The sequence below is a fragment of the Kogia breviceps genome, chromosome 7 (assembly GCF_026419965.1).
Source record: "Kogia breviceps isolate mKogBre1 chromosome 7, mKogBre1 haplotype 1, whole genome shotgun sequence".
Lineage (NCBI taxonomy): Eukaryota > Metazoa > Chordata > Mammalia > Artiodactyla > Physeteridae > Kogia > Kogia breviceps.
Genome location: NC_081316.1, coordinates 45,985,502 through 46,007,366, shown reverse-complemented (window position 1 = coordinate 46,007,366; position 21,865 = coordinate 45,985,502). Strand labels below are relative to the sequence as shown.

Sequence of the window (21,865 nt, the reverse complement as noted above, 5' to 3'; positions counted from 1 at the left end):
CCTTCTACCCTAAGGCTATGGGCCCGGCAGCTTTGGGGGGAAAGCCAGAACACTGCAGGCAGTCACCTGACCAGGGCTAGCACCAAGAACCCATGAGTCAAGGGCTAACCCCTCTGGGATGAGGTGTGACTATACCTCTGAGGAAGAACTTCCAGCCAGAAACCTAATCACAACTTTCAGCTTGGATGTCCTGTCACCAGGAATGGCTGAAGACAAGGCACTTTCTAGGATGACAGCATGGAAACAGCCCCTTTGCGCCTGCCCATTTTAGTGAAGGCTGTAAGTGGGCACTATCTGATTGTAGTGCCTGTGGAAAGAAGCGAGATGGGGACAGTGGGGGAGTCTGTAAGAAATCAGGGAGCAGGCCTTGTAAAAACACTCCCTCACCAGTCTCTGGGCTATCCCCAAGTTTTTGTTTTTGAGTGAGGGAACGCTCAGGGAACTTGCTCTGCTAGAGATTACCACTTATGTTCTCCTGACCCAAGGAGAAGGGGCCACTTCAAAGAGGGAAGGGGAAATAGGACAAGAAGGAAAAGGCTTGGCTAACAGTCATCTGGACTGCTACACAAATGCTTTCACTAAGCATGGCTTGTTGGGCCTAATCAGTGCTGGCTCGCCAAAGCAGGAGGCTTTCTGAGACAAGACCGTCCTCAATGGCTCAGATCTTGCTGCTCGTAGCCAATTCTTCTGCAAGCTCTAGACCCCAGAGAGAACTCTGGGGAGAAAACTCAAGTTTCTTACCACTTAAGGAATACTCTACAGGTGGAGGAAAACCCATGAATGAACACCAGCAGAACTTGAGGAGTAAGGGTTTAGTAACACCTCACAAACAAGACACCCCATAGCCTTTGAAGTAGTCAGGTGGCATCTTGGCCCTTTGCACTGCCGTCCACTCTACCTCAGGCCGGGGCCAGCTCTACCCTCGCCAAAGTCCGCACGACCACAGCCAGAATCAGGAGAAAACCAGGTGCCTTACCGCAATCAGGGCCGAGTTCCTCTGGTCCGCCGGGGTTGAAGCCGGTGGTTGCTGCTTCCCGTCGATCCCACCACTGCCACCATTATCGCTACTGCTGAGCAGGTGCTGCTGGTGGTGATGGTGATAGTCTGGGGGGGGCGGTGGGGCCGCTGTCGCTGCCGCTTGGGAGGCTGTAGGAGGGGCAGCAGGTGGCGGAGGAGGGGCTGCAGTGGTGGCAGCAGTGGCAGTGGCCTTGGTGTGTTTGCCAGCCTTCCTCGCCCCCTGGCCGTGCTGTACGAGGCTCAGGAGCTGCAAGGTGCTCTCTCTTTCCCGGTCTGAGCTCTCGGCCCTACCCCGTTCGTAGCGTCCTTCACAGCTCAGGTGGTGCTGGCGGCAGACGGCGATCCGTGCCCGAAGGCGCTCCACGATGGCACTGTGCACTCTCGGGGTGACCGAGCCCCCTCCAAGGAGCCCCGCCCCAGGGGCCCCCCCTAACCCTCCAGTGGGGGCCTGCGGGGGCGCTGTGTCCCCCATCTTACTGGACACAATGATTGCTGCCTCTGGGATGGTGAGGTGGAAGGAGGCTATGGCTGGTTAGTGCAGGCAAATCTGCTGTTGACAATGTGCGCTCAGTGTTCAGGGCCACATGAATAGAGGTCTTCAGAGGTTGGGGGGAGTAGTGGAGAAGGTATGGGGGAGGGGAGTGAGTAAAAGAGGGTGAGGAGAAAGAATAGAAACCAATCGCAGAGGGTAAGTTGGAATCAAACCCTGATCAACTTACTCTAATTGCATGTGACAGCTCTGGAGAAGTTGGACAGAGTTAGTGGGGTTTTTCTCCCCCCACCAAGCTGACAAGAGCCACTAGGTACTTTGTAAACACACGATCTGGGGGTAAGAGCAAGAATTCAGGGATTGTCAAGTGAGAGGCAGGAACAGACAGCAAAGGGAATTGTGAGAGGTATTAATACAGAGCTGGACTCCTCCTCACCTAGTTGTTTTGGAAGATTCTTTATGGGGATGTTTCTGCAGAGAAACCCATTTCTACCATGGTCTCTGTAACCCACGGCCTTTACTTTTCCTCAGGTTAAAAAAAAAAAAAAGTGCTGTTTCAGAAGCTTTTTGAAGTCAATGTTCAAAACGTACAAAAATCAAGAGATACTGTCTTTTGGCTTTTAATTTTTCCTCCCTTTCCCTTTGCTCCGGTGTTTTCCCCCCTTTGGGGGACTGCAGGATGTGATCCTCTCCCCAAAGAACGGGAGGCAGCTTTTCAATTGTTAATGCCAGTAACTGGACTTTTGGACCATGCTTTTTTCTTCAGCTAATCCAATCACCAGTAAAATCCTCATTCCCTCTAAGGTTTCCCAGCCTTAAATGAAAGCAGTCTGGAGTCACTAGCCACTGAGAGAGATCCTTCAACACATTTTTTTCTTTCCCGCTTACGTTCCTAGTCCAAACCCCCGGCTCGATTCTAATACAGTTATCAAGAGAGACAAACTCCTCCGAGAGTAATTTACAAACGATGGTCAAACTTACAAACTTCCAGCAAATTGCACCGAGTCATGTCCAGCCACTTTTCTGTCCACTTTTGTACATTCCATCCCCGGCCAGTGGATCTGAGGGTCTGGACTCGCAATAAGCAATGTGGTTCTATCTCTTGGATTGCTCCGCTTTAGAGATGGAAAAGAAAGTAGCTGGTCTTTTCCTTTCTCTTTCCCGTCTGTTGTTCGCCGCTGGGCTGACACTGGCTCCGCTGCCCGGAGTCACGGCGATACACAGGCTTTCATTGTGCTCCGATAGGAGAGGGAGAGAAAGAGAGAGAGTGAGACAGAGGGAGAAAGAGAGAGCCAGCGAGCTGCGGGGGGGGTGGAGTGGGGGGTGCGGAGGGCGGGGGGAGCGCTCGCCCGAGGCTCCCTGGTGGAAGGCGGGTGCCACTGCACAGGCGAGCAAGGAGGCCGGCGCCGGGGAAAGGGGAACGCAGAGGGCCTCCCAGCGGCTGAAGAGGTGAATCCCAAAGCCTGCGCATCTCGGCGGCGGCGCGCGCAGCTCGGCCTCCGCCTCGGCTCCGGGGCGGGGAAGAAGGCTGGGGAAATTCCCCAACCTCTGGTCGACTACTTCACCAGCTCGAAATATTGAAGAAATTCCCGGCCAGGGGATGTATTTTCCCTTCCAGACCTCCGTTACGCCCCCCTGAGGATGTCATTTTCATTTTTCAGTATGTTGTCCATGACACCCCTGAGCACCCTAGCGAGAGCTGGGTGAGCACGGAAGAGATGTTCAAGAGTGTCACAGGGAGACGTAGGGTGTGTGCGCGTTGCGGGAGGGGGGAGGAGGGAGAGGAGAAGAAATCACATAATTAGCTCCTAAAGGACAGGCGGGTGTGTCTAACTGCCCGCCTGCTTTGTACGTCTCTCGATAAGTCAATCTGGGTGATCACAAGCAAGTCAGTAAGAATAACTAAAATAGTTTACCATGATGAAATTACCAAAACCAGTTCCAGAAAGGAAAAAAAAAAAAGATTTCTTTGAAAATACAAGATTGCCTATGACAAACCTAATGCAAGATCTGGGGTCTCCACAGCTGTCTGATTTACATATACAATGAGGAAAATCATTATGTAGCAGTCGAGTTTCAAGAAGTTTACTAACACAAACCAAATAGATCTCTGACACAGACTGTTGTCCCCTCATCTTCAGATAATCCTACCTTTAAGACCTCAAAATGTATATTGGATTCTGCTTATTATTATCAATTATGGAGAATAAATTAAGGTGAGCACAAGATTGGTATAGTCAGGTCCGTAAATATTCTGTGTATCCTAACTTGGAAGTCATTTGGATTTGAGGTCTCAAGCAATGGGACTTTGTTAATTTAAACCAACTCTGGCATCTCAGTAACAGGGTCCTGCTTCAAACTGAGCTCTGCACAGAAGTGAATGGGTAATATCAATGCAAACATTTTAAGGCTGGATTTATCTACAATTTAGTTCTCGATAGGCTGGCCTACATTAGTTCATTTTATTTTCACAAATCCTGGAATGCTAGCTTGGAATTTGGGACAAGTGCATTCTGATGGAATACAACTTTTTTACTTCTCGTTGGAACATACTTCTGTCTGTCCCTTCCAAGGCTAAGTTCCTCACCACTCATGGAGAAAGGCAGAAATATATCTTTGTTAGGTATGCAAATTTGTACGCAGAACTCTCTCATGAGGTGTCATTAAAAAGTGAAGGAGTTTTGATCATTTTATATTTGATTTTTAAAAAGGTGTATTCATTAGACATTATCTTCTTTCTATTACTATCGGTACTTTATATTCAGCAATCATACTTGATAAAAGAGAAGAAATTCAATATTTAAATTAAAATTTACTGTTCACTCTACAGTCCTGCAGTAACACGGATTTTAATTAATAACAGAGTTTTTGGTCAAGTCTGCTATTCCTAAATGACATAAACTTTGAATTCTAAGCTAGGCAAGGACACACCTTAAAAACTTGTCAAGCAACAATTTAATACATTTTCATACTATATTCTAGTGTTGTAGGACACTCCTTTACGTTGTCTTTTGTACAAATTTACCCTTTACAGCCATTTAATTTCAAGCTGACATCATTATCATCCACATTCTCATTTCCATTCACATCAGTTACTGTTTATTTACAGTCACTGTTTCAGGCACAGCACTTCATATATATCTCCTTTAATCCACCAGCTATCCTGAGGGAGAGGTATTATTAACCCCATTTACAAATGAGGAAACTGAGGCTTATTGAAATTAAACTATTTACGCTAACTAGGAAGTAACACATCAGGACTCAAACTCAAGGCTGATTTCAACCCTATATTCTCTTAACCACTGGACTTGCTGCCTCGGTATCAAGTGTGAAAAGAGTTACAGGGAAACCAGACTATACCCAAAATAGCTCAAGGGCTGCAATTACACCTCAATCAACATGCTGGAGTCTAAGCAAGTCCTATAATACCTCCAAGAAATGAGTAGTGAATAGAACTACTCATCTGAGTATGAGAGCAGACAAGTGAGAAAATACGGTCAATTACATACAGCTGCCAATAAAATAAACATCTTTTTTTCCTTGTCTCTTCCTTTTATGGAACTGTTCCCTCTCTTATATCCCTAAAGCTTCTGTAAAGCTGTATGGATTTTTTTTTTAAGCATTAGTTCTTTTTATTTGTCCATCTGTGTTCCTCATCATCTCTACTATCCATAGCTACCTAACACAAAGCATTTAACACTATAGTAATAAATGCCCAGACCTAAAAAGTTCATAGACATGTGAGATTTATAAGTTTACAAACTATTTTTTGTGTTATATAGAATCAATGATATCAGTGATGATGATAAAATAATACAGTATGTCATAATACCTGCAAAAGTTAATTCTAATTTTTCAACATTTCTATTTTCTTCTAGACTACTTGCTTTTGGCCCTGTGATCCATGCTAATTCTCATTTCCTGACAGCCTCTTTGCCATTCTTTTGGTGTTATCACGTACATAAAAGCCTCTTGTACTCTCCAAACACCTACTGAAGAAGCTTGCTCGGTTGCAGTGACCTTAGACATCAGCAAAACTACCTATTAGCATTTCCTGATCAACAGTCAGAATGCTGTTCTAATAGGAAAAATGCTTTAAGCCAACATGGTGCCTGACCTAGGAACTGGGTCAGCTGCCATCATAAGTCCCTAAAATCATTAGTGCTATCATTTTTACAAATTAAATGCATGCTATTTAAAAGAATAGATAAATTAATTTTTAAAACTTTCAGTTGGAACTCTCACTCTTCAGCTGGCTCAAGCTTGTCTGTAGTGTCACATATGAGAAGTGATGCTTCCCGGGTCATCAGAGATACTTTAGAGATCATTCTTTTGTTTTTCTTGGACTTCTTGTTTAACAAATCATTCATGATCCTTCACCCTTCCCACTTGACTATCACTTTTCCTCTAAACTCTGCCTTGCATCTTTTTGGACACTCACTTCAACTTTCAACTGTGGCTTCATATAGTTATGGATTGTTTCCATATGACAGAAAAATAAGAATAATAGAGATATGTGACTAAAATTTCTATTTCACACTTTTAAAAAGGTATGCACTCCTCACATGAAACATCAGCATCAGTATTCTCACAACTTTGTAAGCTCTTTCTCCCTGTTTTTTTATAATCATAATAGGGATAATTTTGGAAAATTAATTGCAGAAAATATTAAGTAATCTCTAAGTAAGGACTTAATAAAATGCAATTTTTAATGTATGCAGTTTGTAATGAAGTCCATTCCATGAACCACATAACAGATGAAGCTAGGTTCAACCAACACTTGAAGTAAGAAACAAGTATCTAAAATTCCACAGGGGATGCAAGAGGGAGGAGATATGGGGATATATGTATATGTATAGCTGATTCACTTTGTTATACAACAGAAACTAACACACTTTTGTAAAGCAATTATACTCCAATAAAGATGTAAAAAATAAATAAATAAAATTCCACAGGGAACTGGATCCTATGAGGATACCACTTTTAAGAATTAAAGATACAGGATAGACATGGTCCATTTGTTCACTCTGAAACCATTTTACTTTATTATATTAAAGGAAAATTTACATGTGCAAAGCAATGCAGATGCCAAAATATGCTTTTAAACTATTTTTGGCTGAATTTGTCTCTCTGAGATCTTCTGATCCTAACATAAATACTTATGTGGGCAAAGTAATGGATAAAAATAAATAAAATACAGCTTAAATCATTAACCTGTAGACAAAATTAGATAGGAAAAAGAAAGAACATTATGAAGCATGAAAATACATATCATGAAATATTCCTGAATGTGAGGGTTGGAAGAGTCTGGAGGCCTGAAATCTATTCATAAGGGAAACTCTGGAACAGGAGAAAAAGCACTCCTCTACTTGAAATGGGTAAACTACAGTCTGATTCTGAGGCAAGGAAACTGAATTGAATGAGACACTGAGGTTTCTTTCATGGCCCACTGATTTAGATGATGATAGTGGTAAAAAATATATTAGTGAATATCATTTAATACTGCAAAAGGGTAATAAACAGATCTGGGTAGGAATTCAGCAATAGATACGCATTGATGTTAGTCTAAATACATTTTTTAAACACAGTGTTTTTCTATTAAACTGACAGTACATGAACAGCTCACTCACTTGATAGTCATAGGTTATAAAGGCATTGTTATATAACTTTAAAATACACTTAAAAATGATTAAGCTTATGTTTTCTACGTACAGTGGATAAAAGTTTTATTAGACTGTAGAGCGCCATTTCATGGCAATTAAGATAAGCATATGTTTTACACAAGATATTTTGCCATGAACCTATACATAAAATATATAAATGTCACATGATACAGAGAAACAAGACTCATGATCTTCACAGTTAACAGGAATTTATAAAATCTTCTCTGAAGGAAATCTGTTACAGTTTAGTCAAACTTCTCATCTTGAAAGTAATCCGCAAAATTCAGATATTCTTGAAGTTGACCGTATTTCTGTGTATACAATAAAAAAGCTAGTTATTTTACTCAAAGCAGTGAAGATAAACTAGGCCTTTTCAATCTACAGACACATATAGGAACAAGTTAATCATGGTAATTGTGAACAAAAATCTTTTTATTATGAACAGGGATTCAATTTCAAATAAGCATTTCTAATTCATATAAAGCATTGGACAGAGATTAAAATGAACATTATTATTAATTTCATAACTTTCTTATAAATTATGTTTTCTATTATCATATTTATAGTAGAAATATAACAACTTTAATAACTTATTCAACAAAAATTTGCTGAACACGTAACATATATCAAATACTCTGCTAATGACTGTCTAGGTATTAAAAAAATTGCTTTCCCTGCCCCTAAGGAGAACAGAATTCACCAATAACAGCAAATAACAAATGCCATAAAGAAGTATAGACACTGTTATGCGGATTCAGAAGAGAGGTTATGGTTAGCTGAGGTGACCAGGAAAGAGTGGCATTTAAGCTTTCCTGGGGAAAAAGATTTGGTAGGCAACGATTTGGTGGAGAGTTTTCCTCTAGGAGACAAAAGTCCATACAACAGTGACAAGACAAGAAAGTACGGGACTTGACTACAATCTGAGGTTTTGTAGGGGAATTGAGAGAGATAAGACTGAACCAAAGAGGTAGTATGAAATGCTGGGTTACAGAGTTTAGCAATAATGTGACAGGCAATGGAAAGCTGCCAAAGGTGTTAGGGCAGGAAATTGACACTATCTGAGGTGTATTTTTTTTGGGGGGGGAGGTGAAACATCTAGTCTAGAATGGTTTGGCAACTAGTTACGAGTCTACTGTAACAATTTAGGTAATGAGGGCCTAAATTTGAACGACAGCAATGAAGGTGGAGAGTAAAGAACAGGGCAGGACAAGAGAAGAGAGAATTGGAATGATTTGGAAATTTCAAGGTTGACAGAGTTCAGAGCGCTTCCTTCAGCTGAGAAGATGAACTGACCTAATGGTTTCTTAACTCTACTTATGAGCTCTGGTTTTACTCCCAGTAAAGTGAGTGAGGATCCTGATAACTCTGACGCTAGTGGTGATAGGAACTGAAACTTGATACTTCTATGGACACACTTTATTCACTTCCTGGTGTTATGTATTCACCACCCCATTCCAACAATCCTGTCTTCAACTTCCCTGGAAACCCCATCATCATAGGCACTCTCTTCTTAAAGAAAAAACATTTGTTAGAATTTGCCAGTGCATATGATACTCTGTTCTTCAGCTCTGATTTAGAATGAGACATATATATTATGTTTATTATATATCTTCATTTTATTATAATTTTGTATTATAATTTTCTCATCATTTGTTCTTTTCTTACACTCAAATTGCTCCTACCCTTTTAATATCATTAGTTAAAAACAGATCTCCTGGTTCAACTGTTAGGGGGAAGAATAAGAAGAATGAAGTTAGTCTAGTTGGCAGGTCTTTGGGAAGAAATGCTGAGATATCCCGAGATAATGAAGAAAAATGCTCGGAGGAAGAAGAGTCAGGTAAGGAAAAAAGCAAGGTGTGAAACACAAGCTGGGGGAGGAAAGACAGGAACAGATAGTTTGTGTAAGGTAGAAGAAGGGGTTCCCATAATAATTGAGAGCTAAGAGCAGAAATAGCCATGGATGTGGCCACTCAAGTACAAGAGCACTGACCTCAGGCATTCTAAAGGGTTAGAATAACTGCGGCCAAGAAGTCATGCATCACAAGAACACATGTAGTGTTATTACTCAAAGACACACACACACACACACACACACACACACACACACACACTGAGGGGGAGGCAGAGTGATGTTGAGAAATGTCAGGGTACTTGATAAATCCTGAAATTTAATCACAGCACAAAAAGCTGCATATGGGTTTATACTGGCTAATAAACTTCTTTGGTTTCTAGGAAATCCTTTGAGAAAGTCTATAGACAATTTTTTTTTTAAGTAGGAAGGATCTCAAAAAGAAAATGAAGTTCTTTGGTATTTTATGTGAAAAAAAAATGTGCACATTGTCTTAAACATGCACCATCTTGAAATACCTTCAATGCCCAATGCTAAGTGTTATTCTTTAAGCATAATGTGATACTTGGCTTTCTTTTCTTAAGAATATTTTTTTATTCCAGGTCCCTTCTGTTGTCATAGACCTTGTTAAGCTTTCTCTAAGGTATGTGATTTGGAAGTGCTTTTACTTTTTTCTGCAAGAAGTTTAATGTTCTTCCCTATATACAAAATTATTATATATGTAATGCACAGTGATTTTGCTACACCTAGTACGTAATTTTTTTTAAAAATGCAGTGTTCCAATAGGTCTTTCAACTCCAGTAGAGGGTTGGCAACACTTAAATCCATCAATAAAAGCACTAAATAATTTAATGTCATTAAGGAAAATGAAGTTGGGACTTACTGGGTAAGTGATGGCTCTTCCCCAAGGCAAATGAAAAAGCACAGAGAAGGATAAGGAGGAAAGAATTGGGAGTGAGAGAAGTGGAAGCAAAGTAAAAGATAAAAAGCTGATGAGAGAAAAATGAGAGCAAGACGACTTAAGGGTCAAGATGTGGGGGGCAGGCAAGGAGATCACTGGGTGGTGGTTTGTGGTGGGCGGATAATTGTCAAAAGGGAAACCAATCTTGATGTCATTCACCAGCCCAGGAGACCTCTGTGGAACTTGTAATGTCCTAAGAAGTTCCTGTTTTGTTGTTCTCATTTTCTTTCCCTTTGCTCATAAGTTTATTCTCTAAGCTCTCTTTTTATTTTTTTCTTTTACAAATTTCCCTATGATATAGATAACGCAGGCAATGGATCTCAAGTCAGCCTTTTTTTTTAAGATTATTTTATACTGTTGATCTGAGTTGCCTGAAAATCTCTTATCTGTTCTCTCTTATACAGTCATGTAACTAGACTTGTTTTAGAAGATTGCAATCATTTTAGCATTCTTTCCATGCACCATAACAATTCTAAAAGCTCTGTGAGCAGACCAGAGCTTATGAGCTGCCAGCAGATCTTCGGGAATCCAGTGCACTCTTCAAAACCCCCACTTTATCCCTGATATCAAATTTAGTGATCAACAGGATATGGGGGAATCAAAATCAGTGCCGTGGCCTGAAACCTCTGCATTCCCCTTGATCTTCAGTTACAGTGCTCACTGCTCAGTCCCATGTCCTCAAGAAGAGGATGTGGGTGGTATTAGAACTGGCAGCCGAGATCTTTTCCTCAGATCGGCACCAGGTGCTTCTTCTCTCTCAGGTCACAAGAACTGTTCTAAAGATAGGAAGCAGACAAGCAGAGGTGAGTCCTATACCTTGTCAAAGAAAATAAGGGGACTTAATATATATGTAAGGAAAACCACATACATAAAACTGAAAGGACAGAGGTCCTTCATTAAAGGACAGTATCATTGCTGATTAAAATTTATCTGATGAGCTGAAAGAATGCTTAGAACATCAGGGCACCTATTCAGGGTAGGACAATGATGAGCATGAAAGGAATGAGTGGAAGAAGAAAAAATACAAAGACAGGGAGAGAAAGAGAGGTTCTCTTTTAAATTTTACTGTCTTCTATTCTCATAATTTGTATCCTTTTGCTGATCAAAATTAGGCTCCAGAACCTACTGAATGCAATGGTTCTTCTATATTCACCTTACCTCCTTAATCCAGCCACTTTCTTTTGACTGAATGAAAATTCTCTCCACTGTTTCTTTAACCTGTTCATCTTCAACCGCTTCTGTCTTTGCAATGGAGCAACATTCCTGGTACAGCTTGAATTTAAAATGTTGCAGTTTGTGGTAAATTCTGGTACGATTAGCACAAATTCTGCCAACAGTAAACACCTAAAGGAAGAAATAAACATCATCTGCTATATGAAGTGAAGATATAGTAATGAATGTACAGCCTTTCTGGTTTTCAGATTTTCTGAAAATCTGAAGTAGTAGAATCCAATAAATGCCTAATTTTTTAAAAAAATTTATACAATGACTCCTTTACCTTCTTTTATTTAAACAACCCAGTTAATAAAAACTGAGCAACTGCTATGTTTCAAGTATTGAGCTAAGCCCTGGAGATACAGAAGTGAAATATGTACCACCTGTATCAGGGGAATTTACAGCCCTGGGAGAAAAACAAATGATTACAAAACAATGTGCCAAATGCTATGCCTGGGATGCAATCAAGGTACAGAGAAGGGACAATTAACCCAATCCAGAAAGGAGAAGAATCCTCAACTAGGTGATGCGTGAACTAAGTCTTTAAAACACAGAGTCAGCCAAGTTTGGGAAGGAGGAGAAAAATGGCTTATAAGGAAGAGGAGAGCCACACCCAAAAACAAGAAAAGCATGCAAGCTATTGTATATACAATTACTGAGGTAAAAATGCATGGGATTATGATAATTTTCTAGCTTATAAACAACATGTAAACTGAAACAAACTCTCATACCAATATTAAAAATTGGTAGTTTTTAACTAAATACTTTTTTTCTAAAACATTCTGCGAAGTAAAAAACAACTTGGGTCTTCCCTGGTGGTGCAGTGGTTGAGAGTCCGCCTGCCGATGCAGGGGACACGGGTTCGTGCCCCGGTCCGGGAGGATCCCACATGCCGCGGAGCGGCTGGGCCCGTGAGCCATGGCCGCTGAGCCTGCGCGTCTGGAGCCTGTGCTCCGCAACGGGAGAGGCCACAACAGTGAGAAGCCCGCATACCACAAAAAAAAAAAAAAAACTTGCTAGAGAGAGAGAGAAATGATAAGTTCTGTGATGATTATCTTAAAGCAGATAAGCAAAGTGACATATAAACGATTACTAATCCACTGTACAGGGTTAGCATAGTTCTATGAACTGATAAGTCTGAAGATAACTATCTCAGTTACCAGTGTGAACTAAGGTACCCTACATATCCAAAGATATAATTGGAAACAAAGGTAAAAACTGTCAGCAAATTTTCCTAAAGCAGAAGATGGTGATAGAAATAATCTGATTTGTAATTTATTAGATACAGCATGTAGAAATGTAAATTAACACTGTTTAACAAATTAAAGCAAGGAAATATAATGAAACATGCATTACGCACATCTATAATATCCAGCTCACTGTAGGTAGTTTTTTGAGGTATGTCTCTAGGCCCTCAAATACCGAGGAGCAGCCAGCTTCTTAAGGAAATTAAAGTATGGAGAAGAAAGAAAAAAGATCCTCAAGGAAAGAGGAAGGATGGGAAGAAGTTTGGTTTTTGTTCCTAGGTCTCTAGGAACATTTACTGCAATAGACTGAGTCAAGGGATTCTCTTTCCTCTTGGCCTGTTCTTTTGCGTGGACGCATTACACATTGCCACTTGCCTCAAAATTACTGCTTCCCACTGGTTCTTAAGCATCTTGAGGAGTCTGGACAGACTCTGAGCAAAACTGAAAAACTGACTGTTTCCAGTCCTCCTAACTGCCTTTCAGATTTCACATCTTTTTCCTCTAGGTGATTTCCTTCTCATCCATGCTCTCAGACTTTACCATAACCTGGTGGTCCAACGCCTCTCATCTCAGTACCCTACCCAAGACTGCTGTAACTAAAACTACAGTCACTCCTCAGTAGCCGCAGGGGATTGGTTCCAGAACCCTCCCTGATACCAAAATCTGCAGATGCTCAAGTCCCACAGTCGGGCCTCCATATCTGCGGAATCCTCTCTGCAGATTTAACCAATGGCAAGTATAAACATAGTACAGTTAACCCTTGAACAACTAGGGTTTGAACTGCACAGGTCCACATAGACAGGGATTTTTTTCAATAAATACACAGTTGGTCCTCTGTATCAGTAGATGTGGAATCCATGGAGGGAATTCCAGAGGAAGATCTCAATATTAATATTTTAGCATTTATAAGTGCAACAGTTTTACAAAGATTTAAAAATAGAATTAGTAAGCATTTGCACTTTTTCTTTCTTCACATTGCATTGCTCTGTTCTTGTTTATCAAATACATTTCTTCAAATATTTCAAACATTTTCTTCTGTTTTGTCTATTCATTCAAAATTAACAGCACCTTAAATATATGGTGATTGCTCTAGGCTCCAAAACACTTCTGATGTAGTCTAGGCTGAAGCACAATTTTCCTTCAAATCTCATATTGAGGTGAATAGGCCTCTATGTCTGTGGATTGTCAATTTGGTAGATTACCTGCCCTAAAGTAGGTAGGGGTCAAATTCTCCTTTGGACTCAAAAAGGACTTCTGCTTCCCCTGCCCCAGTTACCTCCCTTTTCATCCTCATCCTCTACCCTCTCCCCTCTCCCCCGCAGTTTGGGTGATGTATACTTAGACAGTATGCACTGATTTCAGTATCTGACTGAATTTGGAGTGAATCTGCTGTATAACACATATTTTTCACATTCAAAAATTGCACACTCTTTCCTTGTATTCTTTTCCCTTCTCCTGGTGCTTTCTCCATTTGTGAAAATAACTTAGGGTTACTTGTGCAGGCTTATTTAGTGAAAATTTCTAAATGTTGAGAACTAAAATGAAGGGAAAAAATACCTGTTTATCATGTGACATGAAATCATCTATTTCCATAGTCCTGGTGTTATATAACTTTCCTGATAAATGCACCGAATATCTACAGTGGCGATGCAATCCACAAGCCTGGCAGGAACAGTTCTCAGGATTCTTCAAATGGATACTTACATTAGAATAATTTTCTACTCGCTCCTGAAAATAATTTCAAAATGTAATGAAGGTTTAAAGGATAAGAAAAACAACAATAAAATAAAACATAAAAAGAGCCCAACCAAATTAAAATCAAGGTTAGGAATCACAATGATAGGGCAAGATGTAAGAGCAAAACACACTGGTATTTCTTACTTTAGTACTGAGTACAAGATATATTTAAATTTTAAAAGTGAATTTATAATTTAGGCTAGTAAATGAAAAGGAGCCAGATTAGGAAAAAAATTAGTTTCATATAATTCAAACTTCTGTTACTATTAAGCAGTGCTTTTCTTTTCACAGGTTTTAATCTACTTCTTTTCCCTCTTCTCATCTCCAGATGTAATAATTAGTTAAAATAGGAAAGAGTGTGCAGAAAAAATTCAGAATAATATAATAAAATGATTAAATTCACTTAGGTTAGTAAAAAATTGAGAAAAAACAAGATCACATTCAGTCTCCATTGTATGAATTATATTTTCCACAAAATATCCCAGAAATAATTTAATTCTCCTATGGTTTCTTACTAAAGTACTAGGAAAATAAACAAGTTTGAACTAGGATTTCTAGGCCTCCAGTATTGCTATGGCCAGTCTAATAGGTGAGTTAGCAATGAGTAAACAAACTGAGAAAATATTTGGCATTCATAAATAAGCTTTATTAAGTAAGCTGTGAAATTACTTGTGCTTGAGTAGTTTTGCTTATGCTCTAGGCTTGTGCTAGATACTATTGTTCTAATTAGTAGCGTGGATCAGTTTACCACAATATTTGAACTGCACACAATGAGCATAATAGCAGGGTCACTAACCTGCATTCTCTATCAGCCTGACAGTAATTAAGTATCCAATATAGTTTCCTTTTTACATTGTATGATTCACAAAGACATTGTCTTTTGTCTACTTTTTACTGTTTCTCATATTTCATGGTACTTCATGACACATGTCACTTACAGGCTGACATTCAGAGTAAATAGATGACTAACTATCTTCCCTTCCTGCTTCTCTGGTATTCACAGAAGCACATGCTGAGATGAAAGGTTCAGCTTGGTTCTCTGAGTGACTACAATAAACAGAGCACCCCTATTGACTCACACTGGACATATAAGTGAAAAATAAACTTTGTTGGGTTAAGCTATTGACATTTCCATTGTTGGTTTACTTTGTTTGTCACATTATTTATTTTTTGCAGCATAACCTTGCTTATCCTGACCAAGATCGTACTGAATCATCTCTGTCTCTAAATTTTTAAGCTAATATTTTCTTGTATATTACAGTTATTATTTCAACATTGGGTTATCCAAACTCAACATAACCTACCATAGTATGGTAAAGCATAATATAGCAGAATGGATGGGCTGTGAAGTCTGAGAAACCCTAGACCTAAGGTTTCTAGGTTCAAATATAGGCCTGGCTAATTACTAGCTGTGTAACCTTATGTTACTCAATTTTTCTGAGTCACAATTTTCTCATCTCTAAAATGGAAGAAATAATAGTACATTCCTTGAGGGGTTACTCTAAAGATCAAATAAGATACCTTACTTTGCATATCAGTTACTTGGCAAAATTAAATGATCAATATGCTATCGTTCTATTAAAGACAAAAATATATATACCACATCCTAAGAGCTATGCTATGTGCTTTACCTTAAAAGTAAGTAAATATTTTCTCTATCTGAGGAAGAAACTGGAATTTACAAAAGTTAAAAAATCATCCAGTCAAAAAGATATATATGGTGGCCCTAAACTCAAGCTATCCTCCAAATTGAAGTCTTTTAATTCTTTTTTTATAAGCCCATAACTGTCCTTAAACCTAATCCATCTGTGGCTAATTTGTCATCAGGTAATTCAAGGCCAAACAGGCCTTGGATGAAGCCAAATCTCCTGACATAAATGAGGTAGACGAGCTAATGATTTAAGTGCTAGAAGGACTATAAGGAACTTGAACTTCTACTATCTTGCCATTTTCCTCTTGCTAATTATTAGAAGCTAGAATGTTAGAAGTAGGGAGGAAAAAAAAGCCTTAAAAATCATATAGTATAGCCTCTACTATTAGAGATCATAAAATAGAAATCTAGGTGATAACATGGAATCAAATAGATCTTATGAATTAAAAAAATGTTTCCCCCAAATTGGTAGAATTACAAAATCTTAAGGTGGAGAAGGAGGTCAAAGACTACATAGGTCAGTGTTTCCCTAATTAAGTTATGGGAACCAATATCCTAGAAAGTAATAATAGGTATTTCATGAAAAGAAGCCTCATAGTAAAACACAAATTTGGAAAGTATTATATTCTACATTGCCCTCTTGAAGATTTACAGTATAAATTCACACATTAATGCTACTTGAAAGTCCTCCAGTTAAGTTAACCCTACTGTTTCTCAACCTTCTTTAACAATGAAACTCTCTTTTCTGAAATAATTAACATCATGTGAGACAATCTCCTCATTTTCACAGATGGGCTAAGTCTTAGAGATGTTCTAAAGTTACCATTTAGGACTACTTAATTATTGGATAGATATAACAAGTGTGAAAGACTAAAACAATTATAGCCTTTAGAAGAGATGAGAAACAGCACCTGATTATTTAACAAAGAAAATTGTTAATAATTTAGAAGATTATTCAGTGTGAATGGTTATTGAAGGACTGGAGTGGGGAGGTCTCCCACTCCAACCCCACCCCAGCCCCCGACCAGAGATTCAAAAACAAATAAAACTGTATACCTTATATTGCTCTTTCCAACGACTTCTAGAGGTTAAGTTCTCTAGACGAGGCTGAACAAAGCGGTTATCCAAATAATGAAGAGATGTCAACATATCTTGTGCATATGATTTTTGCCTGGTGCCATCTGTTCAGGGGAATAACAACAACAACAACAACAACAAAAACAATCACTTTGCCCGTATAAAATATTTAAATAATTGCATAAAGATTTCTTCCCATAGTTTTAAGAAGATAACTTGCTTGGTTGGTTAGAAACATTTTAAATTTTAAAAAATTAATGGGGGCTTCCCTGGTGGCGCAGTGGTTGAGAGTCTGCCTGCCTATGCAGCGGACACGGGTTCGTGCCCCGGTCCGGGAAGATCCCACATGCCGCAGAGCGGCTGGTCCCGTGAGCCGTGGCCGCTGAGCCTGCGCGTCCGGAGCCTGTGCTCCGCAACGGGAGAGGCCACAACAGTAAGAGGCCCGCGTACCGAAAAAAAAAAAAAAAACTAATGGAGTTAAAGAAAATCCTTCCATCAGAGCATTAGGGAAAGGAAGGAGCCACACAGGCTCTCTAATTGTTCCTTGAACACATCAAACTTACTCTTTTCTAAGGGTCTTTACACTTGCTGTGCTCTGTGCTAGATCCATGCATTGCTTCCTCCCTCACTTCATTCAGGTTTCTGTTCAAAATATACCACTTGGAAGACCTTCTTTGACCAATCTAATTAACACAGAGTTTCCTTTCCTTTATCACTCTTGATTTCCTTATCCTATTTTATATTTTTTCAAGAATTAATCCCTTAGGTGAAATCATATCATGTTATATATTTGTTTATTCATTGCTGTCTCTCCCATTAGACTATGCAACACGAGGCAAGAATCTTCCATGTCATAGTCATTGCCATATTCCTAGCCCTCAAATAATGCCTTGCCCTTAGTAGGCACTCAACAAATATTTGTTCAATAAAGTCTGAATGAAATCTTACTCTGGCACTTTGGTAGACATTCAGCACAACATATTTATTCTCTTTATTAAGAGCCAGATTCCGTGCTAGATACAAGCGGTGTGTATATAGAAAGTATGGTTCTTCTCACACTCTTGAAAGGGAGGAAAGCAAAACTACATTTTCAATATATATGAAAAGTGCATATACATCAGTGCCACCATACTCAGGATAATGATAGCACAAATGAGGGAGTGACAAATATTATTTGAATGGGTCACAGATAGCTTTCATAGTGGAAATGATTTCATACTCACTTAGAAAATCTAAGGTAGAAAGGGATTATACTCTAACAAGAAACAACGAGGCACAAAAGCATAAAAAAGCATATAACTTTTGATGAAATTCATGGAGCTTAGGACTTAGGCTGGGACAACACATGGGTGCTGAATTACTCTGCTGTTTAATTAGTATAGGTCCTGTATCCTCAAGTTCACTGTGAACTCTCAAAGGGCAGGAAAAGTATTTCTTTTGTACTTTCACATATCACAAATAATAAACACTAATAAGCTTTTCATGTGAATGGACTTTTGGTGTAGTTGATACTAGAGGGAACAATGGAGGGCCTTAAGATTGGGTCTCCGTGGTTTTGTTTAATATATATGGATATATATACACACACATATATATACATATAGAACAATGAGGCTGTTTAAAAATTGGGAAGAAAAAACCTGATTCTTCCATTCATATTATTAACTTACCATATAATGTTCTCAGAAAAGATTCATCTAGAGCATTGATCAGAAGAGCTTTCACAACTCTTTCAAAGTGAGTATAGTGGTCACTAAAAGAATCTGAAATTAATTTAAAATAAATATTAGAATCCAGCAGTCAAAACAATTCCCTAAATACAATGGGTTCCTTTCTCCAAGGCTAAGAAATTAAGAAATAGGAGAAATTGCTTAATTATCCTAATTTTATAGCTGGCTCAGTGACTTGTCTAGTCACTGAGAAAGTCTCCATTTTCCAGATTTACTGGCTTCTAATCCAAAATTTCAAGTTGTTATTTCAAATAATCTTCACTTTCCAAACTTACTAAGGGAAAACTGTTCAGGAAATATTAAGATACATTGTGGAAAAAAAATCAAAATCATCCCCTGGGCACTGAAGTTCAATTTATCAACTTGACAATTAGAGTGAGAGAACAAGAAAGAAAATTTCTAAAGGTAGGCTGATCAATATGTGAATGAAACATATTCTTCACATGTTCCTATATTCTCTCTTATTCCTTATCTCTAAACCATGTTACATATGAAGTTGTCCAGGAAATTGCTACCCTAGCCAGAAGCACAATGGCTATAAAAATTCTATTCCCTTTCTGCTGCCACAGATCTAGGATTTTCCATAACAATTTAGAAAATTTATGTCTTCTCTTTTTCATACCAAATGTATAAGCCTACTTTCCCACTAACCCAGTTTGGTCCATGGAATCACCTGTTGTGGTGACCAGGCAAATGGTGAGAGAGGAGGTCCCTACTATTTCCCGTTGCTGTGGGTCAAGCGTTACTATGGTCGTGGAACTGTTCTCTGTCAAACACGACCCCCTCCTTGATCCAAGTTGTCATCAAAGAACAACTGCCCCTGCCCTGGGAGCTTGTGAAGACACATTAAGGGCTGCCTAAGTATTTCAGGAAAAGTGGAAGATGCTTGGCAAGGGATTAAAGCAAAATTAAGACTTATTATTAGCATCCATGAGTGATTTTGACTGCTTTCAGCTGACATGAAACAAAGATGAAATTTAACATGAAATCTTTTAATTTATATTTTAGTTACTAAAAGGGCTGTATAAATCTTATTTTAGACTCTAGGGGAAACTTTTAGTATGCATTCATTTTTAAGAAAACACCTTACTGAGGTACTAGAGTGGTCAAAATAAGGCAGTAATAAAACTACTTGACAATAGCAGATAATTTGGACTGTGGCCCTTAGACTTTAAAGGGCCTATGATTAATTAAAAATTGCAGAAAACTGACCATAGCCACTTATGAATACAACTGTAAAATGAAATAATATTTCAATAGAATTTAACTTCAACTAGACTTTCATCAGCTTCTGGATATAAAACTATAATGTTGGTACATACTTAATTTGTGTTAAAATGCGTTTAAACTCTGTCTAGCATTTCCTAAACTGAATTAAGTGAAAACTGTTCTGGCAATATTAACTGATGTGTTGAGAAAAAAAATCAAATTTACCCCCATTGCACCTATCAAACAAATTGAAATAGAATTTAAAATTTTTATTCCACTAAATTTATCAGTCTTGAATGTGCTAATGCCCAATGTTACTTACCTGCTATAGAGTTTTGGGAACTGCTGCTCTATTTCAAAGACCCTAATAGTGTTTCTTTAGGATTAGAAATAAAAGGAAAGGGAAGAGAATCAGAATTATCCGGGGAGTTTTTCTCCTAACCACAGAATCCCTCTCCTACCAATGTGTGTCAGAATCTCCTTCAAAAGAGTCAGGAAGAGGGCCTTGATTTCATTGTGCTTGAGTGGATGGGTGGGGGTGTGGGGGTGGAATTATGCTCCTGGCATCTCAATCTGAAAAAAAAAAATTACTGAGCAAGTATAGGCCAGGTATCATTTTATGCACTTGCATGCATTGCTTTATTTCTCACAACAAACCTATGAGGTACTACCATTACTCTCAGTTTACTTCTTATTGAGGAAACAGATACAGAGAGGATGAAAAACTTCCCAAAGATCATATAGATAGTAAGTGTTGGAACCAAGGCTGGAACAGACAGTCCGACTCTAGATTTTATGCTACAATCCCCTACATAGATGTTGTTCTGTATGGTAGTTAGATCTGATACTTTCATACTTCAGAACACGGAATTTTAGATGTGAATGGGAAATTGGATAAAATAAAATTCAAATCCTTCAAGAATAGTAAAAATGACTCAATGATGAAATAACTTACTACACAACTAGATAGAGGCAGAGTCAGGAATAGAGCTCAGACCTCCCCCAGAGCTTTTCTCATCGCTTTAATCCCTATATTGGATGGGCTTCTGTGGAATACCCTAGAAATATTGTTTATAACTTTTCTCCATGATTATAAAAAATTTCAAAAGGATACAGGAGTAAATAAACAATATTCATATTTAGGCATAATTTGATTTTTTTCAAGGTAGATAATCACCTTCCCCAAATCCAAGCATTGGATAGTTCGGTCATTCTGTTGATTTTCCGTGCATCCTTTATCATGTATTTCATATATATGCTAAGATTTTGTTTCAGCACCATCTGCCCTTCCTTTCCTACTGATCTCTCATTCTCACATCAGTACTACATTGCTTTACCTATTGCAATTTTATGATTATTTTTTATATCTGGTGGGCCAAGTCCTTCCACTTTATTTTTTGTTTTCAAATTTTATTTATTCTAATGTATTTGTTCTTTCAAGTGAACTTTAGGATTGTGTTTGCAAAGCTGAATCAAAAAATTTCAGAAGATATAACTTCTTGTATGATTTATTACCTCCCAGAAACATGCTTATCTCTTCTTTTACTCACATTTCCTTTCCTATTCCACAGTAAAGTTTACTCTTGTACCTGTAAAGTCATGCTTTTCTTCTTAAGATTAGGCCTAGTAATAATTTTGTTCACTAGTGTAAATGGAATTTTCCCTCATTGTATCTTCTAAATAATTATTGACAGCATATAAGAAAACTACTCTGAGTTTTACATATTTGTTGTGCATCTGTCATTTTTTGAGATGTTTTTCTAAGGAAAATGAGCTTCCTGGAACATTATAGAGCTGGAGAGAGATACTGTTTGGGAATTCCTGGGCACTGACTGCTTTCTCCCCCTACCCTGAGGAGGATGTGGTTTGCTACTGCTATGTTTATTTCAAAAACCAAGAGAATGTTTATAAATATTCTCTTCGGTAGAAGCACATGGACTGTTGGTATACTTTCTTCTGAAATGGAGATGTAAACCCAGTGTAAGAGGGCAGGGGCAGAGCAAGAAATGGACCCCTTTT

The 21,865-nt window shown here is 38.6% G+C and overlaps 2 protein-coding genes across 18 annotated transcripts in view; both read right to left on the bottom strand.

Moving 5' to 3' along the window:
• The window catches only part of MAML2 (mastermind like transcriptional coactivator 2), a 361,690-nt gene extending 358,914 nt beyond the window's left edge, over positions 1 to 2,776 (bottom strand). The window contains exon 1 of one of the 2 annotated variants that reach the window (XM_059070685.2): positions 977 to 2,776. In XM_059070685.2, coding sequence (XP_058926668.1) covers positions 977 to 1,489 — 513 coding nt within the window. In that variant the 5' untranslated portion in view covers positions 1,490 to 2,776. The remainder of the gene's footprint in view (positions 1 to 976) is intronic. The other variant, XM_067038252.1, reaches the window with a different exon arrangement.
• Positions 2,777 to 4,299: 1,523 nt separating this feature from the next.
• Positions 4,300 to 21,865, bottom strand: part of CCDC82 (coiled-coil domain containing 82) — a 30,311-nt gene continuing 12,745 nt past the window's right edge. For 9 of the 16 annotated variants that reach the window (XM_067038240.1, XM_059070690.2, XM_067038238.1 and 6 more), the window contains 5 exons: positions 18,578 to 18,670; positions 16,887 to 17,011; positions 14,000 to 14,170; positions 11,139 to 11,324; positions 4,300 to 7,481 (listed from right to left, as the gene is read on the bottom strand). In XM_067038240.1, the coding sequence (XP_066894341.1) occupies positions 7,416 to 7,481; positions 11,139 to 11,324; positions 14,000 to 14,170; positions 16,887 to 17,011; positions 18,578 to 18,670 (641 nt within the window). In that variant the 3' untranslated portion in view covers positions 4,300 to 7,415. Of the gene's footprint in view, positions 7,482 to 9,552; positions 10,757 to 11,138; positions 11,325 to 13,999; positions 14,171 to 16,886; positions 17,012 to 18,577; positions 18,671 to 21,865 lie in introns of those variants that run through there. The other 7 variants (XM_059070691.2, XM_067038244.1, XM_067038247.1 and 4 more) reach the window with 2 other exon arrangements.